The sequence below is a fragment of the Peromyscus leucopus genome, chromosome 8b (genome assembly GCF_004664715.2).
Source record: "Peromyscus leucopus breed LL Stock chromosome 8b, UCI_PerLeu_2.1, whole genome shotgun sequence".
NCBI classification, from domain to species: domain Eukaryota; kingdom Metazoa; phylum Chordata; class Mammalia; order Rodentia; family Cricetidae; genus Peromyscus; species Peromyscus leucopus.
The window spans coordinates 2,237,192-2,259,556 of record NC_051086.1 but is presented as its reverse complement, the minus strand read 5'-3'; the positions used below and the strand labels follow the sequence as shown (position 1 = coordinate 2,259,556).

General features: G+C 51.9%; 3 protein-coding genes across 3 annotated transcripts; all 3 read left to right on the top strand.

Moving 5' to 3' along the window:
• Positions 1 to 2,125: 2,125 nt before the first annotated feature.
• Positions 2,126 to 8,384, top strand: LOC119086917 (myosin heavy chain IB-like). The gene is made up of 13 exons (XM_037200704.1): positions 2,126 to 2,300; positions 2,701 to 2,733; positions 3,622 to 3,651; positions 4,410 to 4,439; positions 4,538 to 4,570; positions 5,044 to 5,076; positions 5,161 to 5,214; positions 6,390 to 6,419; positions 6,514 to 6,546; positions 6,627 to 6,668; positions 7,997 to 8,029; positions 8,131 to 8,166; positions 8,362 to 8,384. Exons 1-13 carry the CDS (start codon positions 2,234 to 2,236, stop codon positions 8,382 to 8,384), a joined length of 477 nt encoding a protein of 158 aa, XP_037056599.1. The 5' UTR covers positions 2,126 to 2,233.
• Positions 8,385 to 9,739: 1,355 nt separating this feature from the next.
• On the top strand, positions 9,740 to 11,848 carry LOC119086916 (41 kDa spicule matrix protein-like). The gene is made up of 9 exons (XM_037200697.1): positions 9,740 to 9,775; positions 9,863 to 9,922; positions 10,001 to 10,033; positions 10,962 to 10,991; positions 11,076 to 11,117; positions 11,313 to 11,342; positions 11,427 to 11,459; positions 11,540 to 11,581; positions 11,796 to 11,848. The coding sequence occupies exons 3-9, from the start codon at positions 10,015 to 10,017 to the stop codon at positions 11,846 to 11,848; spliced, it is 249 nt and encodes an 82-aa protein (XP_037056592.1). The 5' UTR covers positions 9,740 to 9,775; positions 9,863 to 9,922; positions 10,001 to 10,014.
• A 125-nt stretch (positions 11,849 to 11,973) lies between these two features.
• LOC119086915 (glycine-rich cell wall structural protein 2-like) lies at positions 11,974 to 14,769 on the top strand. The gene is made up of 10 exons (XM_037200689.1): positions 11,974 to 12,056; positions 12,158 to 12,190; positions 13,146 to 13,181; positions 13,330 to 13,356; positions 13,610 to 13,639; positions 13,718 to 13,750; positions 13,840 to 13,875; positions 14,328 to 14,381; positions 14,608 to 14,649; positions 14,729 to 14,769. The coding sequence occupies exons 1-10, from the start codon at positions 12,029 to 12,031 to the stop codon at positions 14,767 to 14,769; spliced, it is 360 nt and encodes a 119-aa protein (XP_037056584.1). The 5' UTR covers positions 11,974 to 12,028.
• Positions 14,770 to 22,365: the final 7,596 nt, after the last annotated feature.

Genomic DNA, 22,365 nt, shown 5'->3' with positions numbered 1-22,365 from the left:
CCCTTAGCCCAAGGTGCTCAACATCCAGACTAGTGCTCTACCAGGGGTTCTTCGAACTCCCAAATCTGTGTTCTTAGACTGCCTGGGTGGAGCTGGGTGGAGAAATGATGTCTGCGGGTCTTGAGCAGACAGCAAGTTGGCCCAAGGACCCGGCTGGCTGGTATTTTCTACAGGCCTGTGCCAACTCTCCGGCAGCCTGGCACTGGCCAAGCAGGCTGTCACAGTGTACCTCCCGTGTAGCCCCTTGGAATCTCTCCTCCTACCTCCCTGGCGCCCTGCAAATGAGTCCTGTGTGTCTGTATGTCTGGCTCTGCTTAGGGGGCCCCAGCTGTCCCAGCTCTGAAGCTCGCTGGGCCTGTGCCTGCTCAGGGGCATGGGGAAAGCTAAGAGCAGGAGAGGGAACTCAGAACTCTTTGGATTGCTTGGGACCAGACTCTGGCCCAACTTAGGAGTTGTACTATTTGGGCCATGTGCCTTTTCCTCTCTGCCTCTGTTTCCCTACCTACAAAACAAGAAGTCCCAATAGCCCTGGCCCAAGGGGCTCTTACTGTCATCACTTTGGAGGAAAGTACGCAGACTCAGAAAGACCAGATGCGCCCCCAAGGTCCAAGGTCAACTCATCGCCCTGCCTTCGATCCGTTCGGCTGGCCACTTGGGGCAAGCAGCCTTCCACTTGGGGCAAGCAGTCTTCTCTCTATCCTGGACTCTTAGGAAGTTGTTGGGGCCAGACCACCTCTGCATCCTTCCCAGTGACTAGTGGAAGATCCAATCCACTCAAGCAGGATGAAAGCAGGGTGCTGGGTGCTGCTATGCTGAGGTGCTGGGCTGAGCCCCCCACCCCCGCAATCACCAGAGGAGCTTTGTACAAAAGGTGGGATTGGGGGGAAGGCCAAGAGATACCACAGGACTGGTCATATTCATGCCTATGAGCAAGAGCCCAGGGTGGGAAGAGGGGTGTAGCCCCTACATCAAGGGGGTGTAGCCCTGAGTGTAGGGGAGCCAAGAGTGAGTGGGCTGTAGAGCCAGCTTGGGGCTGGGGTTGGCCTGTGAGTGAAGGGTGCTGGGTGCTAGCCGGCAGTCTACTAAACTGGGCTTGTAAGGATGGCGGGCTCCGAGGCCCCATGTCAAGAAGGCCCCTTGTGTCTTCCTTGCTCTCCAGACCTCCACCCTGTCTGGAAGCCAGCCTCAGCGAATTAGCCCCCTAGCCAGCAGCTCCAGGAGGGCCTAGCTAGGTTTGAGAAAAGCCAACAGACAGACAGACAGGATATGGGGCTTTTTGGACTTGAGTCCAAGGGCTAGGGGCTGAGTCAGTGCCATCCTCAGCCAGCTCACTGGGGTCCACAGATTCACAGTGGCGTTGAGTGGGGGCACTTACCCGCCAGACTCCGCCCTGGCTTATCCCAGGCTCACCTCTCCTAAATACCCCCTACCAGGCCCCCTGCACCAAGCCCAGGTTCAGTTGCCCAGGCCCTAGGAGGAATGAAAGGTTCTCCAAGTCCTCAAGCACCCCCCCCCCACAGCCTACTCCACCCATCCCAAGCAGTAGTTCCTGAGTTTACCCCTCCTGTCAAAGCATGCAGACAAAGAAGAAACAAGACAGCAGAAAACGGAGTCATCTATCCCTGTGTGCTACTGTCCCTCATGGAATGAGGAGGGGCATAGGATATGGATTGGACTCTAGCAAGTCAGTCTTCAGTTGGGGGCAAAAGGTCTATTTCTAGTGATGGGGGGGGGGATCGGACAGGACAATAGCTCACATCCAGGTCAGACGCTTCTGATACACTGTTGCATCTCCCATTTGCCTTTCTAGTAACACAGTTAACACTTTCCTAGAGCTCTGTGCCAGCCATGAACAGACCTCTGGCCCTGCTCGCTCCTTTCCCACAGCTGTGTTTGGGCTGGGCCTACAATGCCAGCCTGCTTCTCCCCAGCTGCTGGGGGGACATCTGAACCCTTCCTGCCTGGTGCCAGGACCAGAGTCACTGACAGGGGTGGAGGAGCCCCAGGGAGGTCTATCCTAGCTGTCAGCACCAATGATGGATGATGGGGTATATTATAGGGAGGCCCAGTGGGCCAGGCGCCTGTTCTGCTCCAGGGGGAGCCCCTGGTCTGGCCTCCTGGGGTTTGCAAGCAGATCCTCTGCCCCTCACAGCTGGGGGTCTGAGTGACTAACCTCCCAGCAAAGCTGTTTAAAGGCCCAAAGGGTGCTGAGCCCTCCCAATCCCTGGACATCATGGGCATCTGGGTCTTTCCCATTGCTCTCTCGCTGCTGTGCCTGACTCCTGGGAGCCTGCAAGGCGGTGAGGGTGGGCTTCTGGGGAGGGTCCAGGCAGCTGGCCTGGGACTGAGATTTGACTAGAACAGAGGTTAGATGCCTGGGTTCCCGGGGTGGAGATGGAGTGCACTTGATAGAGTGTTTGCAGCCCAACCAGAAGTTCAAGATCATTCTGGGTTTCATGGCTATATATCTACACAGCAAGTGTGAAGCTAGTCTGGGGTGCATATGTCCCCATTTAAAAAAAAAAAAAACTTGAGTTCTGGAGTGATCAGGGAGGGGTGGGCATTGTGGCTAGGGGAGACCGGGCAGGCAGAAAATTCAGGTGAGGAGGATTTTAGGGGCATTGGCGATAGATTTGAGTTTTGCTTCCTTTCCATTCCTGAGATCCCAGCCCTGAATATCAACCCCCTTTGCTTCCTTAGGACTGCCCCGGCTCCCTCCCAACGTGGGGAAAGGTAAGTGGCCCTCTGGACACTTTTGACCCCTTTTGGAGCTTTCTAGGGACTCCCTTAGATGGTCCCCAGCTCTGGGACTCCAGATATGAAGGCCTCCTTCACATGGGGTCTCTTCCCAAGTGGCAACATTAGCAATGTCTGCTTGAGGGTGGGAAGCTCAGACACTCATCCTCCTGGAAGAGCTGGGAGTTTTGTCCCTGAGAACATGGGGCCCCTGGAAGAGGGGCTGGAGCTGGTCAAGAGTAGAGAGCAGGCCAAGAGGAAGGGAGGAAGGTTCTGGCAGCACAAAGGGCAGGGTGCTAAGGTGGGACCGAAGCAGGGACCAGCGAGCTGAGCCGGAAGGTGGAGGGGCTTCGCGGCTTTAGCGGTGGGACTGTGTGTCATGAAGGGGCCCATGGGGTCCTAAGGGTAGGAGGAGGGATCCCTGTTGCAGATCCCTGAGACTGGATGAAGAGAGGAGTTGAGGAGGGGAAGGGAGGGGACTTCCAGGGAGGGAAGGGTCCAAAGGTGAAGATCTTTGGCCGGGAGGGCTACACACACAGGTGAGGAGGAGAGCAAAGTGAGCTCTGCTTCTCGAAAAGCCAGGGGTACAGCTTGGACACCTTTGTCTATGCCAGGAGCCCAACTTCAGTCTCCTAATCCCAGACTGCTCCTCTGGGCCTGTCCTTGTGCCTCCTTATGTGACCAGAGGGGAAACTGAGCTTCCCAAACAGATGTGGCATCCACATTTAGCCTCCCAGGCTCCCTCCTACATTCTCCCCAACTCAACAGGCTTTGGCAGTCCAAATGGCTACAGATGCGGTTCAGTTGTCAGAGGTGTTGGCAGTGGCCCAGAGAGGCTCCTGCCCTTCGGCCCATGCCTAGACTAAACTTCTTGTTCTCCCCCAGGCTACAGCCCCTCCAGTGGTCTGGGAGCAGGTGAGGTGAAGCGAAGCCTTGAGGGCCGGGCCGGGCAGGACACTCTAGTCTCTCTCCCCCAAAAGGAGGGCCAGCCAGCAGCAGGAAAAGTGGAAACAGGCAGATAACTCAGAACCCTGGGAAGCTGGGTGTGGTGGTTCACACTAGTAATCCCCAAACTCAGAGCTGGAGGCGGGAGGATCACTGAGCGTTCACTAGCCTGGACTACATAGTAAGTTCTAGGCCAGCCTGGGCTACAGAGTAAAACCGTCCCACCCCATCCCTACCCTAGAAAAAGGAAGGAAGGTAGGGCTGGAAGGTAGAGAGATGGAAGAAAGGAGGGGATGTTCATGCTGTGCCCACCTTCTTCAATCTGAGCCCCAGGAGGTGGGGAGACCCCCTGAATGACTGTGTGAGCGGTGGGTAGTTCCGGGAGGCCCTCGGCACTCACCTGCTTTCTTTCTCTCCAGCCTTTGGAGGTGCTAAACCTCAAAAGCCAGGTGAACTCTACCAGCCTCGCTCTCTTCCTCACACCCTTCACCTCCATCTATCTAAGCGGGGACCCAGGAACACCAGGCCAGGGGAGCATCACAGGATGGGAGGATGTCAGCATTCAGGGCATTCTTCTGTTGCCTCTGAGACAAGAACTGATAGGGGTTGGGGAGACATTTCGGATTGTTAGTGTCTACCTTGATCTCAGAGAAGAATTTCAAGGCTCCCCCTCCTGACTTCAACTGGGACCCCACACTTCCTCAACTCAGCTCTTTCTCACCTCACAGGCTCTCCAGCTCCAAATGGCTATGGAACAGGTAGAGGCGGGCTGCCCGGGGTGGTCAGGAACCAAGGGCTGTCCCTAGGAAGAGGGAATCCTGCCTATGACCTTCATTGACCTTCATCTCTTTCTCAGGTGTTGGTGGGGGTATGGAACCTCCAAAGCCAGGTGAGCCTTCCTTGGGTGCTGCCTGTCCTTCCCTACTTCTGCAGTTCCCCCCACCCCCCACCTCCCACCCCCCTCCCCCGCTCCTTACCTCCCCCGACACCCTACCCTGTCTCCATAGTGTTTAGTAATGCCAATGGTCTAGAAGCAGGAACTTGCCAAGATATAGCATCCTCTCCAGGTGAGGTGCAGGAAAATGGGGATGTTCCTCTTTGGGGGCGTGACACCGCTGGGCTAGTTCTCCCACATCTCAAGGAGGCAGAACTGGTGGCTTAGGAAAGGCAGGCAGGAGAGACCATGGCAAGCTCTGGTGTCAGGTGTGGGGAGGAGAGGACAGGGAACTCTCCCGGGCCACCACTTCACTGAGCCCCAGACGCCACCTTAGGCCTCTCAGTTCAGAATGGATATGGACCTGAGAACCCAGGAGGGAGGCTTGGTCCCTGGGGTCCCATCATCTGCCTCATCTCTCTCCTCAGGCTCTGGAGGGGTTGTGAAGCCCCAGAAGTCAGGTGAGCACCCTCTCCTGCCTGTCCCTCTCTCAGCCTGATGCCCCCATCCTTTCTTTATTCCTCTTTCTGGCTCTTTCTCCCCAGGATATGGACCTGGGCTGGGAGCTGGAGTCTTTCCAGGGGTGGGAGCACAGCCAGGTAAGGACCCCTGGGGCCAAAAGGAGAGAGGTTGGTTCTGAATGAAGGGCAGAGCTCAGCTCTCCATCTGACCCAGGCCTGGGAGGGGAGAAAACCTCCAAGCTAGGTGTTGGAGATCCTGCCCTGCCCATGCCTTAGCTCCATCTCTACCCACGGCCTCCTATGTCCCCCAAACATGCCCACCCATGGCCCACCACCCCTTCTCAGTATTTAGTGGCAGAAATGACTTGGGCCTCAGTAGATCCCCTGCAACAGGAAGGTCTGCCAGGTGAGAGTAACTGAGGTAGGGTGGTGAAGTAACTGTGGGGCTGGTGAAGAGGGCTGCGGCACAGTTTTGGTAAAAGGGCAGGGGACGTCAGCCTTGTTATGCCTGCCTCTGACCTAGGAGGGGTCGTGAAACCTTAGAGACCAGGTGAGGGGAGGCCTGCTCCTTGCCTTTCTTCTGCACTCTTCCTTCCTTCCTCCCTCCCTCCCTCCCTCCCTCCCTTCCTTCCTTCCTTCCTTCTTCCTTCCTCCCTTCCTCCTTCCTTCCTTCCTTCCTTGTTTCCTTCCTTCTTTCTTTCCTTTCTTCCTTCTTATTTTATTTATTTATTTATTATATATACAGTGCTTTGCCTGAAGGCCAAAAGAGGGCACCAGATCTCATTACAGATGGTTGGGAGCTACCATGTGGTTGTTGGGAATTGAACTCAGGACCTCTGGAAAAATAGCCAGTGCCCTTAACCTCTGAGCCGTCTCTCCAGCCCCTTCCTTCCTTCTTTTGGTTTTTCAAGACAAGTTTTCTCTGTGTAACAGCCCTGGCTGTCCTGGAACTTGTTTTTTAGACCTGGCTGGCCTCGAACTCACAGAGCTCCGCCTGCCTCTGCCTCCCAAATGCTGGGATTAAAGGTGTGTGCCACCACCACCCAGCCTCTTCTCTCTCTCTCTCTCTCTCTCTCTCTCTCTCTCTCTCCTCCATCCCTACCTCTGTCACTTCATTACCTCCCAAGAGCAGTGGAAGGAGACTCTGGCCTAGAGAGGGTCTTCTAGGCTGATGTTTGGGCATGTTCTCTAAGAGAATTGCTGGGGTCATGGAACACAAATGTCTTAGGTAGGGATATCATGGGAGTGGTCTGAACTACCTCAGTCTATCCTCATACTGGCCCGGCTGCAGCTCTGCCTCTCTCTGCCCACAGCCCCTGCACCTCAAAATGGCCATGGACCAGGTAAAGGAGGAGATGGGAGAAGATGGGGGCATGTGTTAGGATTGGGGTTCTAGGGAGCTCTTAGTTCCTTACCTAGTTCTTATTTCCTTCTCAGGCATCAGAGGGGGCATGAAACCTCCAATGTCAGGTGAGATCCGCCCTGTCTCTGCCCAGCCCACTCACCCCTATGTAGCCTGGCCTCCCTGACTCTTTCCTGCTGTTTCCCAGGGTTTGGAGCTGGGGCCTTCCCAGGAGTTGGAGCCCAGCCAGGTAAGGGCACCTGGGCCAAACTGGGGATCTGGAGATGAGGGTAGGGGAGAATCTAGGGGAAGTCATAGTCTGGGAGAGCAAAAGCTGATTTCTGTGGTGCATGCCTTTAATCCCAGCATGCAGGAGGCAGAGGCAGGTAGCTTTCTGTGAGTTTGAGGCCTGCCTGGTCTACAGAGTGAGATACAGGACAGCCAAGGCTACACAGAGAAACCCTGTCTCAAGCAAAATAAAAATAAAAAGTAGGAGACATTATTTCTGGAATCAAGTCTTGGAGCACAGACCTGTAATCTCAGATACCTGGGAGGCTGAAACAGAATGATTGAAAATTTAGGGACTGGGCTGATGAGAGAATTCAAGGCTGGGGAACGTAGGGAGACCCTGTCTCAGAATGGAAACTAGAGGCCGATGACTTATCTCAGCTGGAATAGTGTTTGTCCAGCACATGTTAGGGTCTGTGTTTGATCCCCAGAACCACATAAACTGGGCTTAGTGAATGTACCTGCAATCCCAGCATTTGAGAGGCAGAAGTAGGAGACCAGGAGTTCAAGGGCATCTTCAATTTCATAGGCAGCTCAAGGTCAGGTTGGCCTACATGAGACCCTGTCTCAAAAACTAAATAAAGTAGGCATGATGGTATACGCCTTTAGTCCCAGCACTCAGGAAGCAGAGGCAGGTTGATCTTTGTGAGTTTGAGGCCAGACTAGTATATGTATATATATAGAGAGAGAGTACCAGGCCAGGTAGAGCTGCATAGGAAGACTTTCTCAATAAAAACATAAAAATAAATAGTGGGGCAGGGCAGTGGTGGCGCACACCTTTATTCCCAGTACTCAGGAGGCAGAGGCTGGAGGATCTGAGTTTAAGGTTAGTCAGGGCTACATAGGGAGACCCTGTTCCCCCCCCCCTCTCTCTCTCTCACACACACACACACACACACACACACACACACACACACACACAAAATAGTGGGAGGAGGATGGAAAGGGATAAAAGAAGGTAATAGTGTATGTGAGTGTGTGTATCTATGTGTGTGTGTGAGTGTGTGTGTGTTTGTGTGAGTATGTGTGTGAAAATAACCAAAATCCATTAAATACATAAGTGAAATTGTCAAATAATTTTAAAATAGATTAAAATAAATAAAATGAAAATAAACGTTAAAAAAACAGTCTCTGGCATATAGTCCAGTGGCAGGGCAGTTCCCCAGTGTGCACAGGTCCTCAGATTCAATCTCTTAGTACTGAAAAAAAAGAAACAAGACAGTTGATTTCTAGAACAGTCCGAGTGGTGTGGGGTCTGCACGTGGCTTAGTTTCCCTGGGTCTTCCCCAGGTTTGGGAGCTGTCTCGAAGACTCAGAAACCAGGTGAGCAGTCACCTGTCCTTCCCATGTCCCCACCTACCTGTCACCTTCGTTTACTCCCAAGCCCCCTCAAACTCTCCGCTCACACCCAATTTTCCCCTTAGGATTTGGCAATGGAAACGGCCTGGGAGCTCAACCAGGTAAGTGCATTGATGGAGAGGCAAGTCCAGGGCCCCCACCTGGGGACCCTAAGGCAGGGGTTTTAGGGGGTCATTCATTTAACCCATCTCCCAAATGCATCCCTGAGCCAGACCAATGGACACCATGTAGCTCCAGTTCAACCATGCACAGGCTGGAGAGCTCACTTTACCAGCCAATAACCAAACCCCCTGCAGGGCAAGGTGGTTTACACCTGTAATCCCAGGGCTCAGGAGCCCAAGGCAAGAGCATCAAGAGTTCCAGGTCGGGGGTGGGTTGCGGGGTAGGAGGGGTGGGTTGGGGAGGAAGGCTAGAGGGGCAGGAGAAGGAAGAGGGGGATCTGTGATTGATATGTAAAATGAATAAAAAAAATTCTTAATAGAAAAAAAAAAAGAGAGTTTCAGGTCAGTTTGGAAGACAGTGAACTCCAGGCTAGTCTGAGCTACAAAGCAAAATCTGTCTCAAAAAAAACAAAGCAAAAACAAAACAAAAAACAGCATTGTCAGCGGTGGCGCATGCCTTTAATCCCAGCACTCAGGACGCAGAGGCAGGCGGATCTCTCTGAGTTCAAGGCCAGCCTGGGCTACAGAGCTAGTTATAGAACAGCCAGGGCATGGGTTGGGGATTTAGCTCAGTGGTAGAGTGCTTGCCTAGCAAGCACAAGGCCCTGGGTTCCGGAAAAAAAAAAGTAGAAGAAGAACAGCCAGGGTTTCACAGAGAAACCCTGTCTTAAAAACAAAACAAACAAACAAATAAAAAACTCCAACCAACTAAACAACAACAACAACAATAAAACCCCAAAACTGGGTGTGGTGGCACAAGTATTCCTAGCATTTGGGAGGTAGAAACCCTCTATCGAGGTCACCCTAGGCTAATAGTGAGTTAGGGGGCCAGCCTGAGTTACAAATAACATTGTCTCTAATACAAAACAAAACCGAGGGCTGGAGAGATGGCTCAGAGGTTAAGAGCACTGGCTGCTCTTCCAGAGGTCCTGAGTTCAAATCCCAGCAACCACATGGTGGCTCACAACCATCTAGAATGAGATCTAGTGCCCTCTTCTGGCCTGCAGGGATACATGCAGACAGAACACTGTGTACATGATAAATAAAATAAATCTTTAAAATAACAAACAAACAAAAAGAACTCACTCTGTAGCTCAGTCTGTCCTCTGCCTCCCGAGTGCTGGAATTAAAGGCATGCACCACTATTACCTGGCTAGTGATGAGGGTCTTAATCCCAGCACTCAGGAGGCAGAAACATGCTTGTGAGTTGAAGGACAGCCTACTCTACAGAGAGAGTTCCAGACCAGATAGTGAGACCCTGCCTCAAAACAAACAAAAGAGAAGTAAAGATCCAACTGGGAAGGAATTTAAAGAATGAGGAAGAGCCAGGAGCTGACCAGCTCAGCCTCATTCCCATTTAAGTGCATCCATAGTGCCTAGGTCAGCTCCCTCTACCCCGGTGAATGACCTTGGAGAAGGTAAAGAGGACAGGCACAGGTGCAGGGTGTCCCAGGCTGAGTTTCTGGAAAGAAGCCAGCCCAGAAATGAGGGTTCCTCACCTACACGTCTCTTCCAGGCTTTGGGGGAGTTGGAAAACCCCAGAAACCAGGTGAGACTCTCACGGTGCCCACCCTTGTGTTGTACACCTGCATTTCTCCCAGGCTCACGATCTCATTTTCTTTCACTGTTTCCCCAGGCCTTGGGAATGGAAATGGACTGGAAGCTGGGACCTTCCCAGGAACTGGAGCCCAGCCAGGTGAAGCACTGTGATTTTTCAAACACCCCTGAGTGGGAGTGCTAATGTGGAGGCCTAAAAATCTCTCTTGTTCCCCAGGCCTTGGAGAAGGAATGAGACCCCAGAAGCCAGGTGAGACCGTCTGCTTGCTTTCCAACTTAGCCTCACACGGCAAACACTCATTCAACAAACCACACCTGTCCCCGGCTAGTCAGATGGGGAAGCCCAAGGCATGTTGGGAAAACAGACAGGACAACAGCATGGTACTGAGGCTGTCACAAGAGCCACCCTGAGCATTCTAGAACAGAGAAAGTAGAAACTGGGAAGTTGGCTGTGTCCCACTCAAAAGAGGTGGAGGCTTGAGAAGCATGGAAGAAACATCCACAGAAAGAGGTGTCGGGCTCTAGAAATGGCTGAGGGGCCCAGAAGGCAGGACATAGTGTGGATGGAGGAGGGAGATATGTTTCTGGCTGGTTGTGATACCCAAGGAAGGACCCAGGCAACTGGATATGGCATCCAGAGCTGTAGAGAGGCAAGACCCAAGAAGGAGGCTAAAGGCTCATCCCAGAAGACAGAACCATCACCTTCTAGAACATAAGCGGAAGAAAGGAACCTGGGAAAGAGACCGAGGAGCAGCAGAGGACAGAAGAGGGACAGAAAGTGAGGGTTTGCTGGAGCCAGACCTGGGGGACAGAGGTTCGGGCAGGATTGCCATAAGTAAGCACTGTAGGTCTGAATACTCAGAGGCCACTAGGGACACCGTGTGAAGATGCTGGATGCTTCAGGGTGGGGCAGGGAAAGCAAGAAAGGTATAAGGAGAGGGTGCACAGTGTGACCCCCCTAAGGCCCACGCTCAGCTGTCTGTGGGTGGATGGAGATGGAGCTCCAGGCCTTGGGCTGAGGTTCAGAAGGAGGCCTGATATTTAGTCTCCTTCATTTTCCCTACTAGGTCCTGCACCTCAGAGCAGCTACAGACCAGGCAGGAGCAGGGCTGGGCTCCTTGGGAGGACCCCAAATGGGAACCCCCTGTCCCTCACCTTGATCTTTGTCTCTCTTCCAGACTATGGAGGTGTGAAGGCCCAGAAGCCAGGTAAGCCCCGTCCTGAGCTGTTCCTCTGCCGGTCTCTCCTCTGGCCCGGAACTCTCCTTCATTCACATTCTTCTTTGCCCCCAGGATTCAGGAATGGGAACGGACTTGGCCTGGGAGCCCAGCCAGGTGATGGTGGTGGGCCGTGGCGGAGGGGGGTCTGCTTGCCTACAGCCACCTTCCCCTCTAAGGCTTTGGGGGACAGGGCCAGTCAATGAGGAGGAGGGCTGGGAAAGTCCTCAGGAACCTTGATTTTTTGCGTGGCTATGAAGAGGGGACTGACTATAGGCCTCTTGTTCCTGTTCATCCCTCCCTTCCTCTCAGGTCTCTCAGCTCAGAATGGCCATGGACCAGGTAAAGGAAGGGATGGAAGGAACTGCTAGGGCTGGGGTTCTGGGGAGCCCCTGGCTCCTCACCTAGTCCCTGTTTCCTTCTCAGGCATCAGAGGGGGCATGAAACCTCCAAAGCCAGGTGAGATCCGCCCTGTCTCTGCCCAGCCCACTCACCCCTATGTAGCCTGGCCTCCCTGACTCTTTCCTGCCGTCTCCCAGGGTTTGGCAATGGGCACGGAATAGGAGCTGCAGCCCAGCCAGGTGAGGGCACCAGGGAACTGGCAGGGGTTACAGTCAGGGCACCAGGGTTCTAAGAGAGGCATTCCTGGGGCCTCACCTGCTCCCCATTTCTCTCTCATGCTTTGGATTGCATGCAAACCCCCAGAAGGCAGTGGGCTCCCTCCTGCCAATGCTGGTCTCTCTCCGATGACAGTGCTCCCCCTTGAGTCAGCTCCACCTTCTCTTGTCCCTCCAGGGTTTGGGAATGGGAATGGACTGAGAGCCCAGCCAGGTGAGAGAAGGACCTGAGGGACCCACATCTGGGGTGTCCCTCTGTGCTCCCCTCCTAGGCCTCAGAGGGGCAGAGTTGGTACAAATTTGAGGGGATGCTGAGAGCAGACCTCCAGGGTTCTAGGTTTCTAGTTTTGTACAAGAGAGGACCCTTTTATCTCCACCTCAGCGGAACGCCATGTCCTACTTCCCACAGGCATGGCAGCCCAGAATGGATTTGGAGCAGGTAGGGGCGGGGTCCAGAGGGACTGGGAGACTTTTATACAGTGTGTATATGGGGCAGGGGGTGAGTAAGCAGGGTTCACCAGATGTGCATGTCTCCCACAGGTTTTGGAGGGGGCAGAAAACCCCACAAGCCAGGTGAGTCTTGTCTACTTTGTGTCTGGGTTTCTATTACTGTGATAAAACACCATGACCAACTTGGGGAGGAAAGCTTTTATTTAGGCTTAGATGTCCTGGTCACAGTCCACCGTGAAGGGAAGACCTGGCAAAACTGAAGCGGAGGCCATGGAGGCGTGCGGATTATTGGCTTGCTTCTCACAGCTCGCTCAGCCTGCTTTCTTGTAGCCCCCAGGACCATGAGCTCTGCCTACAGTGAGCTGGGCCCTCCCACATCAGTCATCAATCAAGAAAAAGCCCCACAGGCCAATCTGATGGAGGCATTTTCTCAATTCAGAAACTCTAGGCTTGTGTCAAGTTGACAAAACCAGTCAGCACAGGGCCGCTGACCATGCACTCCTGAATCCATAAATTCTCCCACCGTGTCTCCCTCCTTCTCTCTTTATGGCAATGAGCTGGGAGCTGGGGCCTTTCCTGGGACAGAATCCCAGCCAGGTGAAAACCATAAGGCAAAGACAGGCCTCTGAGAGAGCTGGGACTGGGACCACAAAGAGAGAGTTCAGTCAGTTGAATCCTGAGGCCTGGATTCCCTCTTCCTTCACAGACCTGGGAGGGGTACGCAACCTCCTAGCTGGAGACTTAGGAATCCAGAGAAGGGGATAGCCCCCTTATTCCCTGCTTGCTTCAGAGGTTGCCTCCTCTTGAGGTCTCCATCTTTTTGTTTGTTTGCTTGTTTTTTGTTGGTTTTTTTTTTTTTTTTTTTTTTTTTTTTTTTTTTTTTTTTTTTTTTTTTGCTTTTCGAGACAGGGTTTCTCTGTGTAACTTTGTGCCTTTCCTGGATCTCGCTCTGTAGACCAGGCTGGCCTCGAACTCACAGAGATCCGCCTGCCTCTGCCTCCCCAGTGCTGGGATTAAAGGCATGTGCCACCACCACCCTACGAGGTCCCCATCTTATCCCACTCCCTTTTCTCCCCAGGATATGGGAACGGAAATGGACTGGATGCCCTGCCAGGTGTGGTCTTCTGGGCATGGGTCTTGTAATTTTAGGAAACTGGGCAGATGGGGAGAGGGGCTAGGGACAGATATCAGGAGGATAGAGGATTGAGGGGAGTCCCTGACACAAATCCAGTCAGTCCCTCTCTGTCTCTTGCCAAACACAGGAGTAGGTGGGAAGTCTCAGAAGCCAGGTGAGGATAACATGCCCTTTCTCTCTCTCCCTCTGTCCTCACCACCCTTAGTCCTTAAGCCCATGGTGGGAGGGGGGTTTCCTGTGCCTCTCTCCAAGGAGAGTCCAGCCTTAGTTCCTGTGAAGGAAGAATGGAAACCAATAGGAACACCGGGTACTGTGGAGCCAGGGAGGGAGGTGAGGGACACTAAGGACCCCTCATCCTGGCCTCTTCTTCCACGGCCCACCTATAACATCTTCCCTATCCTCCACAGGCCCTGCTACTCAAAATGGCTATGGACAAGGTAGGAGCTGGGCCAGGCTTATGAGGCCCAGAGGCAGGGAACCCAGCATCTCTCACCTGTTCCCTGTATCTCTTTCAGACTATGGAACAGACATGAAGTCCCAGAAGCCAGGTGCGCCCAGCTCTAGCCTATCTTTCTGCCTGTCCCCCCAGCCCTGAATTTCCTCCCTTTTTAATGCACCTTCCCATCTGTATCCCCAGGATTTCGGAATGGGCATGGGCTTGGAGTCCAGCTGGGTAAGGGAGTTTGTGTTTGGCTGTCCTGTCACGGTCCCCAATCAGGTCTGCAGGGACAGGTCCAAAGGAGTCTCTAGTTTCTAGCCTGACTCTAAAGGAGAGACCAAAATCCCTTCTTCCCTAACTTTAGTTCCATCCTCCACTCGCTTCCCCCTCCTCCTCCCAGTTCAGAATGGCAATAAGCAGGTACTGGAGGTGGTGTAGGGGCTGTGAGTGTAGAGCAAAGGAAGCCAGTGGACACTCACTCTGGGACCCATCTGAAGGTCCCCTGGCCTCTCAAAACCTGAATAGGGCCCTTCCATCCTTCATCTTTCTCTGCCCACTAGACCCAGCAGTTCCCAACAACTATGGACCAGGAAAGGGAGGAGGGGGTAGGTGTTGTAGGCCAGATACTAGATAGAGATCAGAGGAAAGTTCTTTGGAAGAGAGGTAGTCTCATTTTGTCTCCATAGGGTACAGAAATGGGCTGGGAGCTAGAGTCTTCCAAGGTCAAGGAGCACAGCCAGGTAAGGGGCACAGAAAGGGGAACACGAGGCCCCTCAGGCACAGATGGTCCTGGGAAGGGGCAAGGGCAAGGTGGGGTCCCCCACACCCTGTTCAGCTCACCTCAGGCCTGGGAGGGGCTGGGAAAGGTCTGAAGCCAGGGTAGGCTCTTTCTGTCCCCCTTCCTGCCTCCCTTGCTATTTCTACACCCAATGTCAGCCCAGTCCTCATAGCCTGCTCTCCTCCCAGGGTACATGCCAGAGAACAGGCTGGGGATGGGGATCCCGCCAGGTGAGTGCAGGGTAGGGGCGGGGCAGAGGGTTGACTCCCAGGGAAGGGTGTCTATATGTGATCACTTTGTCCCCACCAGGCCTGGGAGGGGGAATGAAACCTCCAAAGACAGGCAAGTGAGAGACCCTTCACCGCTGCCTTCTGTCTCCCCTGCCTCTCTGGCAGACCCACCCTGTCCTGCCCTTCATTTACTGCTTTTCTTTCCCAGGCTACAGCAATGGGAATGGAATGGCAGCCCAGCCAGGTGAGTGCCCCAGCCAGGTTGGGAGGGAGGTCAGAGGGCATGGCTGGCAGCCAGGGCCCTTTGCCTGTCTCAGCTCTCTTAGCCCCCTGAGCAGCATGGCCCACAGAACTGGGCTATCTCGCCTGGGAATGCTGTGCATGTCCTGGAAGCCACTGCAAACCATGGCTTGTCCTGGCCTAGGTGTCTTGAGTAGCAGTGTGAGCAACCACCCGGAGCCGGCTCCTCACCTTCGCCTCCCTCCCCAATCTAGGTCCCTGCAATGGTGGGATTGCCCCGCCACAGCTCCTTCCCAGGTCTCCCACTCCAGCAGTCCCTTCAGACAAAGGAGGTGCCTGGGGCCTGAAATCCCAGCTCCTACCCCCAGTGCAGAATGGTAAATTCCCAGGTCAGTGTGGAGCCTGAGGAGGCGGGAGGTGCCAGGAGGCATGTGGCTCTGAAAAGGGCTGGGCCTGGCTGTATTTTCTGATGTCGCATCCTCTGAAGTTCAGAGAGACCCTGTACAAGGCTCATTTCTGAATCCCTCATTCTAGCACCAACTCCAGCCATGCAGTGGGGACCAAAGCCTCAGAAAGCAGGTATGAGTCTGTCTGTCTCCAAGTCCTGAATCTTAGAGGGACAAATCCTCAACTTCTCTACTTCTCTCTCTCTCTCTCTCTCTCTCTCTCTCTCTCTCTCTCTCTCTCTCTCTCTTTCATCAGGTCCTCCATCACCCTTGTTCTCAAGCTGCCTCTGGTACCCTAAGGCCAGGAAGACCCTCCCAAGGTCTACCCTCAAAGTCTCTTGTTGTTTCTAAGTTCTTCCTTCAGTTCTATTCCATGTAAACTGGGCCAGTTCCTGCTTTTTCTCAAGGTTCCCTAGGTCAGCATGCCGTCCTTAAGGAGATCTGCAAAGTCTCTACCCTCCATCACTGACCCCCACCCTTTCACAGGTTACCAGCCTTCCAATGGCTATGGAGCTGAAGCAGAACCTGGTGAGAAGGATGTTTCACTACCACCTCACCCCCACCCTCACCCACCCCCGCCCTTCCTCTGTCTCTTTCCTCTGTGTTCCCCTCCAGAAGAGGGAGGGAAGAGCCGGGGTCATATGTGACCCACAGTCTTCTATCCCTCAGGCTTCCATGGCCTCAAGCTGCAGAAAGTTGGTGAGCCCTTCTAAATGCCCATCTTGGGCTCAAGCAAATCTATCTCATGGCCAGACTCTATTCCGGCCAGCTCTCAGCTTTCCAGTTTCTATCTCCCTCCCTCCGTCCTTCCCTCCACCCCCCTCTCTCTTCTTTCTTAGTCAGAATCTCACTGTATAGCCTTGGCTGGCCTGGAATTCATGGAGATCTGCCTGCCACTGCCTCTAGAGTGCTAGGATTACAGACATGGCCACCACTGTTCTGTTTCTTATTCACCCAACATCCTCTCCTCCACAATGATGGCCAGTGCCAGTTGTGACCCTGCCTGAGGTGAAGGTGATGCTCAGAAGGAAGCTGGGAAGAAAGCAGCTTTAGAAATTGCCCAGAAGGAAAGTCAGGGAAGCCTTCCTGGAGGAGGAGCAGGAAACAGAGCTGGAGCAGGCTGGATAAGGAGGTGAACGATGTGAGCCAGGGGGATGGAGCCGCTAAATACCCCAGCCTTCTTTTCACTTTCTATTTTATGTTGTTGTTGTTGTTATTATTATTATTGTTATTATTATTATTATTTTATTATTATTAATTATTTTGGTCTTTTGAGACATGGTCTCGCTACATAGCCCCAGCTGTCCTAAAACTCACAGAAGTCCACCTGCCTCTGTCTCCCAAGTGCTGGGATTAAAGGCGTGTGCCACCATGCCAAGTCTTTTTTACTTTCTAACTTTCTATTTTCAAAGTTTTATTGTTATGGGGTGGTGGTGAATGTGCCATGACACTTGTGTGGGGGTCAGAGGACAACTTTATGGAGTCAGTCCTCTTCACTTTTATGTGACTTCTAGGAATCAAACTCAGTCTATCGAGCTTGCACATTAGGGCTGCAAGTGCTTTGCTGGCTGCGCCATCTCATCAGCTTTTCCTTTCTGCCTGAGACAGTCTTTAGAGCCCAGGCAAACCTTGAGGTTTGGGTTCTCTTGCCTCAGCCTCCCAAGTAGCTGAAATTACATGCCTGCGCCACCAGGGGGCAGGGGTGGGGCGGAAGGGCTCTGCAATCCGAATTGGTCTTTCTCTATCTCCTTGCTGAGAGCTCCTATCTGGCTGCCCTGTCCTGGTCCTCCCTGCTCCAACCTTTCTCATGCAGGTTTCCATTATGGGAACGGAGCTCTGGAAACTGGAATTTTCCCGGAGACCCTGCAGTCAGGTGCCTGGGGAGCGGGATGAGGGTGGGGGCTGGGATATGGGACAGGAAGTTAGACTTACCCCCCCCACACACACACACACACACTAAACCTTCTTTTTCATCCTCCAGGGTTCCCCATAGCCAATGGTTTTAGGAATGGTGAGTTGGACCCAGGGTAACAGATACAGTAAGGAAGAGGATGGGCCATAGTCAAGATCTGGGCAGGAATAAATAACTGATCTTTTGTAGGACTCAGGGAGGAGACTCTTCTGTACCCCAAAGCAACAGTTCCAACCCTAGAGAGAAATGGTAAAATAATAATAATAATAATAATAACAACAACAACAATGATAATAATAATCCAGCAAGGGAGACCAAGAGGGTTCCAAAGTCCAGAGGGACTGGGGCCTCCTGAATGCCCAGTTCTGGGGGATAGTGTTCCCATACTAGTTCTCCTCCTGCAGGTCAGGCTGGGGCCCTGCATGGCTTCCCCTGGCCAGCCCTCCGGCCCTGGGGGCCTGGAATGAAGCCAGGTTATGGATATGCAGGCCTTGGGAACCAAGCAGGTAAATGGGGTGTGTGAGTAAGGGTGTGTGGGCAGCCTCAGGGCCCTGAGTCCAGGCCTAACCCACAGCTGTGTGGGGGGAAGGAGGGGGCAAACCCATGGCTGAGGGAACGGTACCAGGGGGCAAACCCATGGCTGAGGGAACGGTACCAGGGTACGGAGGGACTGAGAAGGAAAACACAAAGCTAAGGGGAGGCCCTGAGCCCAGCCTGAATGCTGTACTGAGATTTGGAGGAAAAGAAGGGGACCCAGGGCTGTGTGGCTTAGCTACCCTAACCCTTTCCTCCCAGGGCCCTATGGGCAGCTGAGGCCAGAGCTGGGACTGGAACATTTTGGTGAGTGACATCTCCACAAGCCTGAGATGAAAGAGCTGGGTAGGCAGAAGTCCCCTGGTGTCCCACATGCCCCTGTCTTTTGGTCTGTGTTGTAGGGGATCCTGAAGTGAAGGCAGATACCAAGAGCCAACTGGGAAATGGCTACAGAGGTAAGAGGGGTCATGGTGGCCCACATGCTCCACTCAGGGGTCACCGCTGTCATCCCTCCTGGTGTTCCCAGTCCTGGGCAGGGATAGTAGGCTCCATGGCCTCTAGACTGCTGAGTGATGACCTCAGCAGCATCACCAGTGCCCTAGATGCTCTTCTGTTCTGCCTTTCCCCAGGACACTGCCCTTCTGGGAAATGCTGAGCATGGAGACTGTTCCCCACCACCCCGAGGGTCTCTGCATTAGAGCCTGGCTAGAGGAGCACAGCAAGGGATCTCCAGACTTGCCCAGGGCACTGCCCAGCCTGTGGTATCCTCTGGGCTGAAGTATTAATAAAAGCCGTATGATTCGTTGTTTGCCTGTGTGTATGTCTGTCCTGGAGGAGGGCTGATTTCAATGAAGTTGGCATATCCCGCGTCACTTATCCACTCACTCATCACATGGCTCTGTGCCAGAGGCTCTGCTCCAAATGGAAGACATGACAACAAACAGACTCAAAGCCTGTCCCCAGGGAGGGGTGTCACTTGGTCACAGTCTAGGGGAAAACATGTCCAACCTAGGGGTCTTTTGGCTGGGTATGCATGCTGATATGTTGTTTGTGCTCTAACAAATAAAGCTTGCCTGGAGAGTAGAGTGAGGAGCTAGCCACTAGTTAACCACAGAGGCCAGGCAGTGGTGGCACACACCTTTAATCCCAGCACTTGGGATCTCATGCCTTTAATCCCAGCACTAGAGAGGTGGAGACAGGAAGTGGCATGGCTGAGCAGAGGAGGAAGTGATAAGGTGGGAAGAGACAGCTCACCCCCTTGCAGGCCAAGGAATTGGTGAGGTAAGAGGTGGCTGTGGCTTGTTCCTTTGTCACTCTGATCTTTCAGCATTTATCCCAATATCTGGCTCTGGGTTTTTATTATTAAGACCAATTAGGATTCGTGATACAGGTATGTGCCTCAGTGGTATGTCCCTGGCATGCTCAAGACCCTGGGTTTGGCCTCCAGCACTAGAAAAGAAAGACTGCCTCTAAATTGGGTCCTGGGGGGGGGGAGGTTCTGGGTTTTAGGGCATGTTTACCACGAAAAGGAACACTGCAGAACTTGTTTTAATTTGTAGTCATTCACTACAGTTGTTAAAGAAGCTGGGTGTGACGGCTGTACTCTAACCTTGAAAGGTGGAAGCAAAAAAGATTGAGAAGCTGAGCAGGAGAATTCAGAGTTCAAGGCCAAGCACAGGCTATACAGTGCGGCCCTACTTGAAAAATAGAGGTGGGGTCTGGAGAGATGACTCAGTGGTTAGAACACTTGCTGCCTTTCTAGAGAACGGAAATCCATGCTAGCACTCACAAGTCGGTCCACTACCGTCTGTAATCCCAGAGGCTCTGAGTCGTTCTTCTGACCTCCAGGGCACTGCATGCACATGGTACACAGACATGCATGCAGGCAAAACACCCATGCATGTAAAATAATTAAAATTAAAAAATAAAAATATCGTATTTTAAAGTTTAATTTACTATTATTTTGTATGTGTATGATTTGTGTGTGATAGTGAGTGCGTGATTACCACAGAGTGGAGGCCAGAGGACAACTTTTGGGGGTAGTTCTCACTTTCTACTGTGGGTTCCAGACTTTAAAGTGTGCTTACATGTCAGGCTTATGTGGCAAGCACTTTTGCCTGCCAAGCCGTTTCACCAACCTTTTGATACAGGATATTATGAAACCCAGTTACGTAAGTTAGAGGCTGGCCTCTATACAGCTGAGGCTTGTTTTGAACTCCTGTCCTTCCTGCTTCCATTTCCCAGTGGTGGAATTATAGGCATGAGCCACCACACCAGGCCAAAAGCATTTTTTCCTTATGGTTAGATGTCACTGAATTAATAATTTAGATATAGGATTTACTTTCAGCTGGCGGCAGTGATGAACACCTTTAATTCCAGCACTCCTGAGGCAGAAGTAGGCAGATCTTTGTGAGTTCAAGGCCAGCCTGGTCTACAGAAGAGTTCTAAGACAGCCAGGACTGCTTCACAGAGAAACCCTGTCTCAGGAAAACAAACAAACAAACAAAAACAAAAAGAATTTACTTTCACATTTTTTGATTAATGCTCAATTAAATTACAAATTAGATATTTAGAATGGCCTGTAAACTTGAACTAAATTAGCTATCTCAAACAATTATGAACTCTAGGGACCAGGGATATAGCTCAGTCAAGAGTACAAATGTGTGGATTCAGGCCCCAGAACCAAAAAGCAACTAAATAAAAAATCTCCTCCATTAAAAATACCTTCTACTTGGGTCTTCTGATCTCTGAATAGTGAAGGGCACAGATCCTCCATAAGCAGTTAAGGCTTCTTGGACTCCTTACTCTACCAGATTACAGAACACTTCCAAATTTTTAAAAAACTTCTAAAGCCAGTCACTCATCCTCATCCCATGTTAGCTACTGGATGACTTCATTTCTTCCTCTTGGAGCTGCAAATGTGGACACACAGGTCTCCAAGGAGGGGTTCAGAATGGAGGTTAAGAAAGCCCTGACCTCCCAGATCCTTCTCCTCATTTTACAAACTGTTCCACTTCGCAAGGCTTGTCTCCTTACTGGAGGATAGTGAACCCACACCACCTACTCCCAGTGACAGCTCTCAGTCAGGTCAATAGATGATACCCATATCCCCCCGCTGGAGATGGAGTCCAGACTCTCAAACATGCCAGGGAAGCACTCTATCACAGCCACACTCCCTGGCCCATCCATGTCATTAACCCTAGAACCTTCTGATGTTACTAATTAGTCTAAGAAAAGTTCTAGTATTCCAATTCCAAATTTTTCTTTTTCTTTTTTGTTTGTTTGTTTTCAAGACAGAGTGTCTCTGTGCAGCGTTGGCTGGCCAGGAACTTGCTCTGCAGATCAGGCTGGCCTTGAATCTTTTTGTTTTGTTTTGGTTTTTGGTTTTTCAAGATAGGGTTTCTCTGTATAGCTCTGGCTAAACTAGAACTTGCTCTGTAGATCAGGCTGGCCTTGAACTCCCATAGATCCACGTTCCTCTGCCTCCCAAGTGCTGGGACTAAAGGTGTGCACCAACACTGCCTGGCATCCAAATTTTTCTTGATTTTTATAATCTTATATGTGTTGAGTATTCTACCCACATGTATATATGTACACCATGTGAGTGTCTGGTGCCCAAGGAGGTTGGAAGAGGGCACTTGATACCCTAGAACTGAAGTTATAGATGATTATGAGACACTATGTAGGTACTGGGAAATTGAACCCTGGTCCTCTGTAAGAGAAACAAGTGCTATTAACCATCAAACCATTTATCTGGTACCCTCCAATACCAATATTGAAGAGATTAACACTTTTTTCTCTTTCTTTTGTTGTTTCATTTCACATTTGAGTCAGACTGTCAGGTAGCCCAAGGTACATCAAACTTGCTGTGTAGCTGAGTCTGGCCTTGATCTCCTGATCCTCCTGTCGCGAACCCCCAAATGCTAGACTTACAAGCTTGAGCCGCTATTTATTTTTTTCTTTACCAGAATCCCACCTGTTTGTCATTCACAATTATTGGTAACTTTAACATATATACTGCATAATGCCTTCCCTTTAATCTCATCTACCTCAGACTAGCCTTGAACTTGGCTATGTGGTTGAGGATGACCTTGAGCATCCTCTGATCCTCCTGCCTCCATCTCCCCTGAGTTCTGGTATTAGACATTACACCTAATTTATGTGGGGCTGAGGACTGGACTCAAGGCCTCATGCATGCTACGGAAAGCACTTTGCCAACTGAGATGCATACTCAACCCAAAACACTGCGTTAGAGTACTTTCTTTATTTTTGTGTGCCCGTGTGTGCGTGTCTGTGTGCGCGCGCGCTTGCGCGCTTTTTGAATTATGATATTCCTTCTATAACTGGAATGAATGGGTCGTGGTCTGTAATTCCAGACTCAAGAGGTGGAAGTGGAAGGATCACGAGTGGGACGCCATATGAGCTACGTATTGATACCAGCCTGGGACATTTTGTCTCAAAAAAGAAAATACAATGAAAATATGCATCACTCCAGAGTCACCATTGATAAATAGCAACAACTGCTGTGACACTTTTCTACACTGGTGGGGCATGGCCTGGAGATTGCAGCCTCTCAGAGCACCA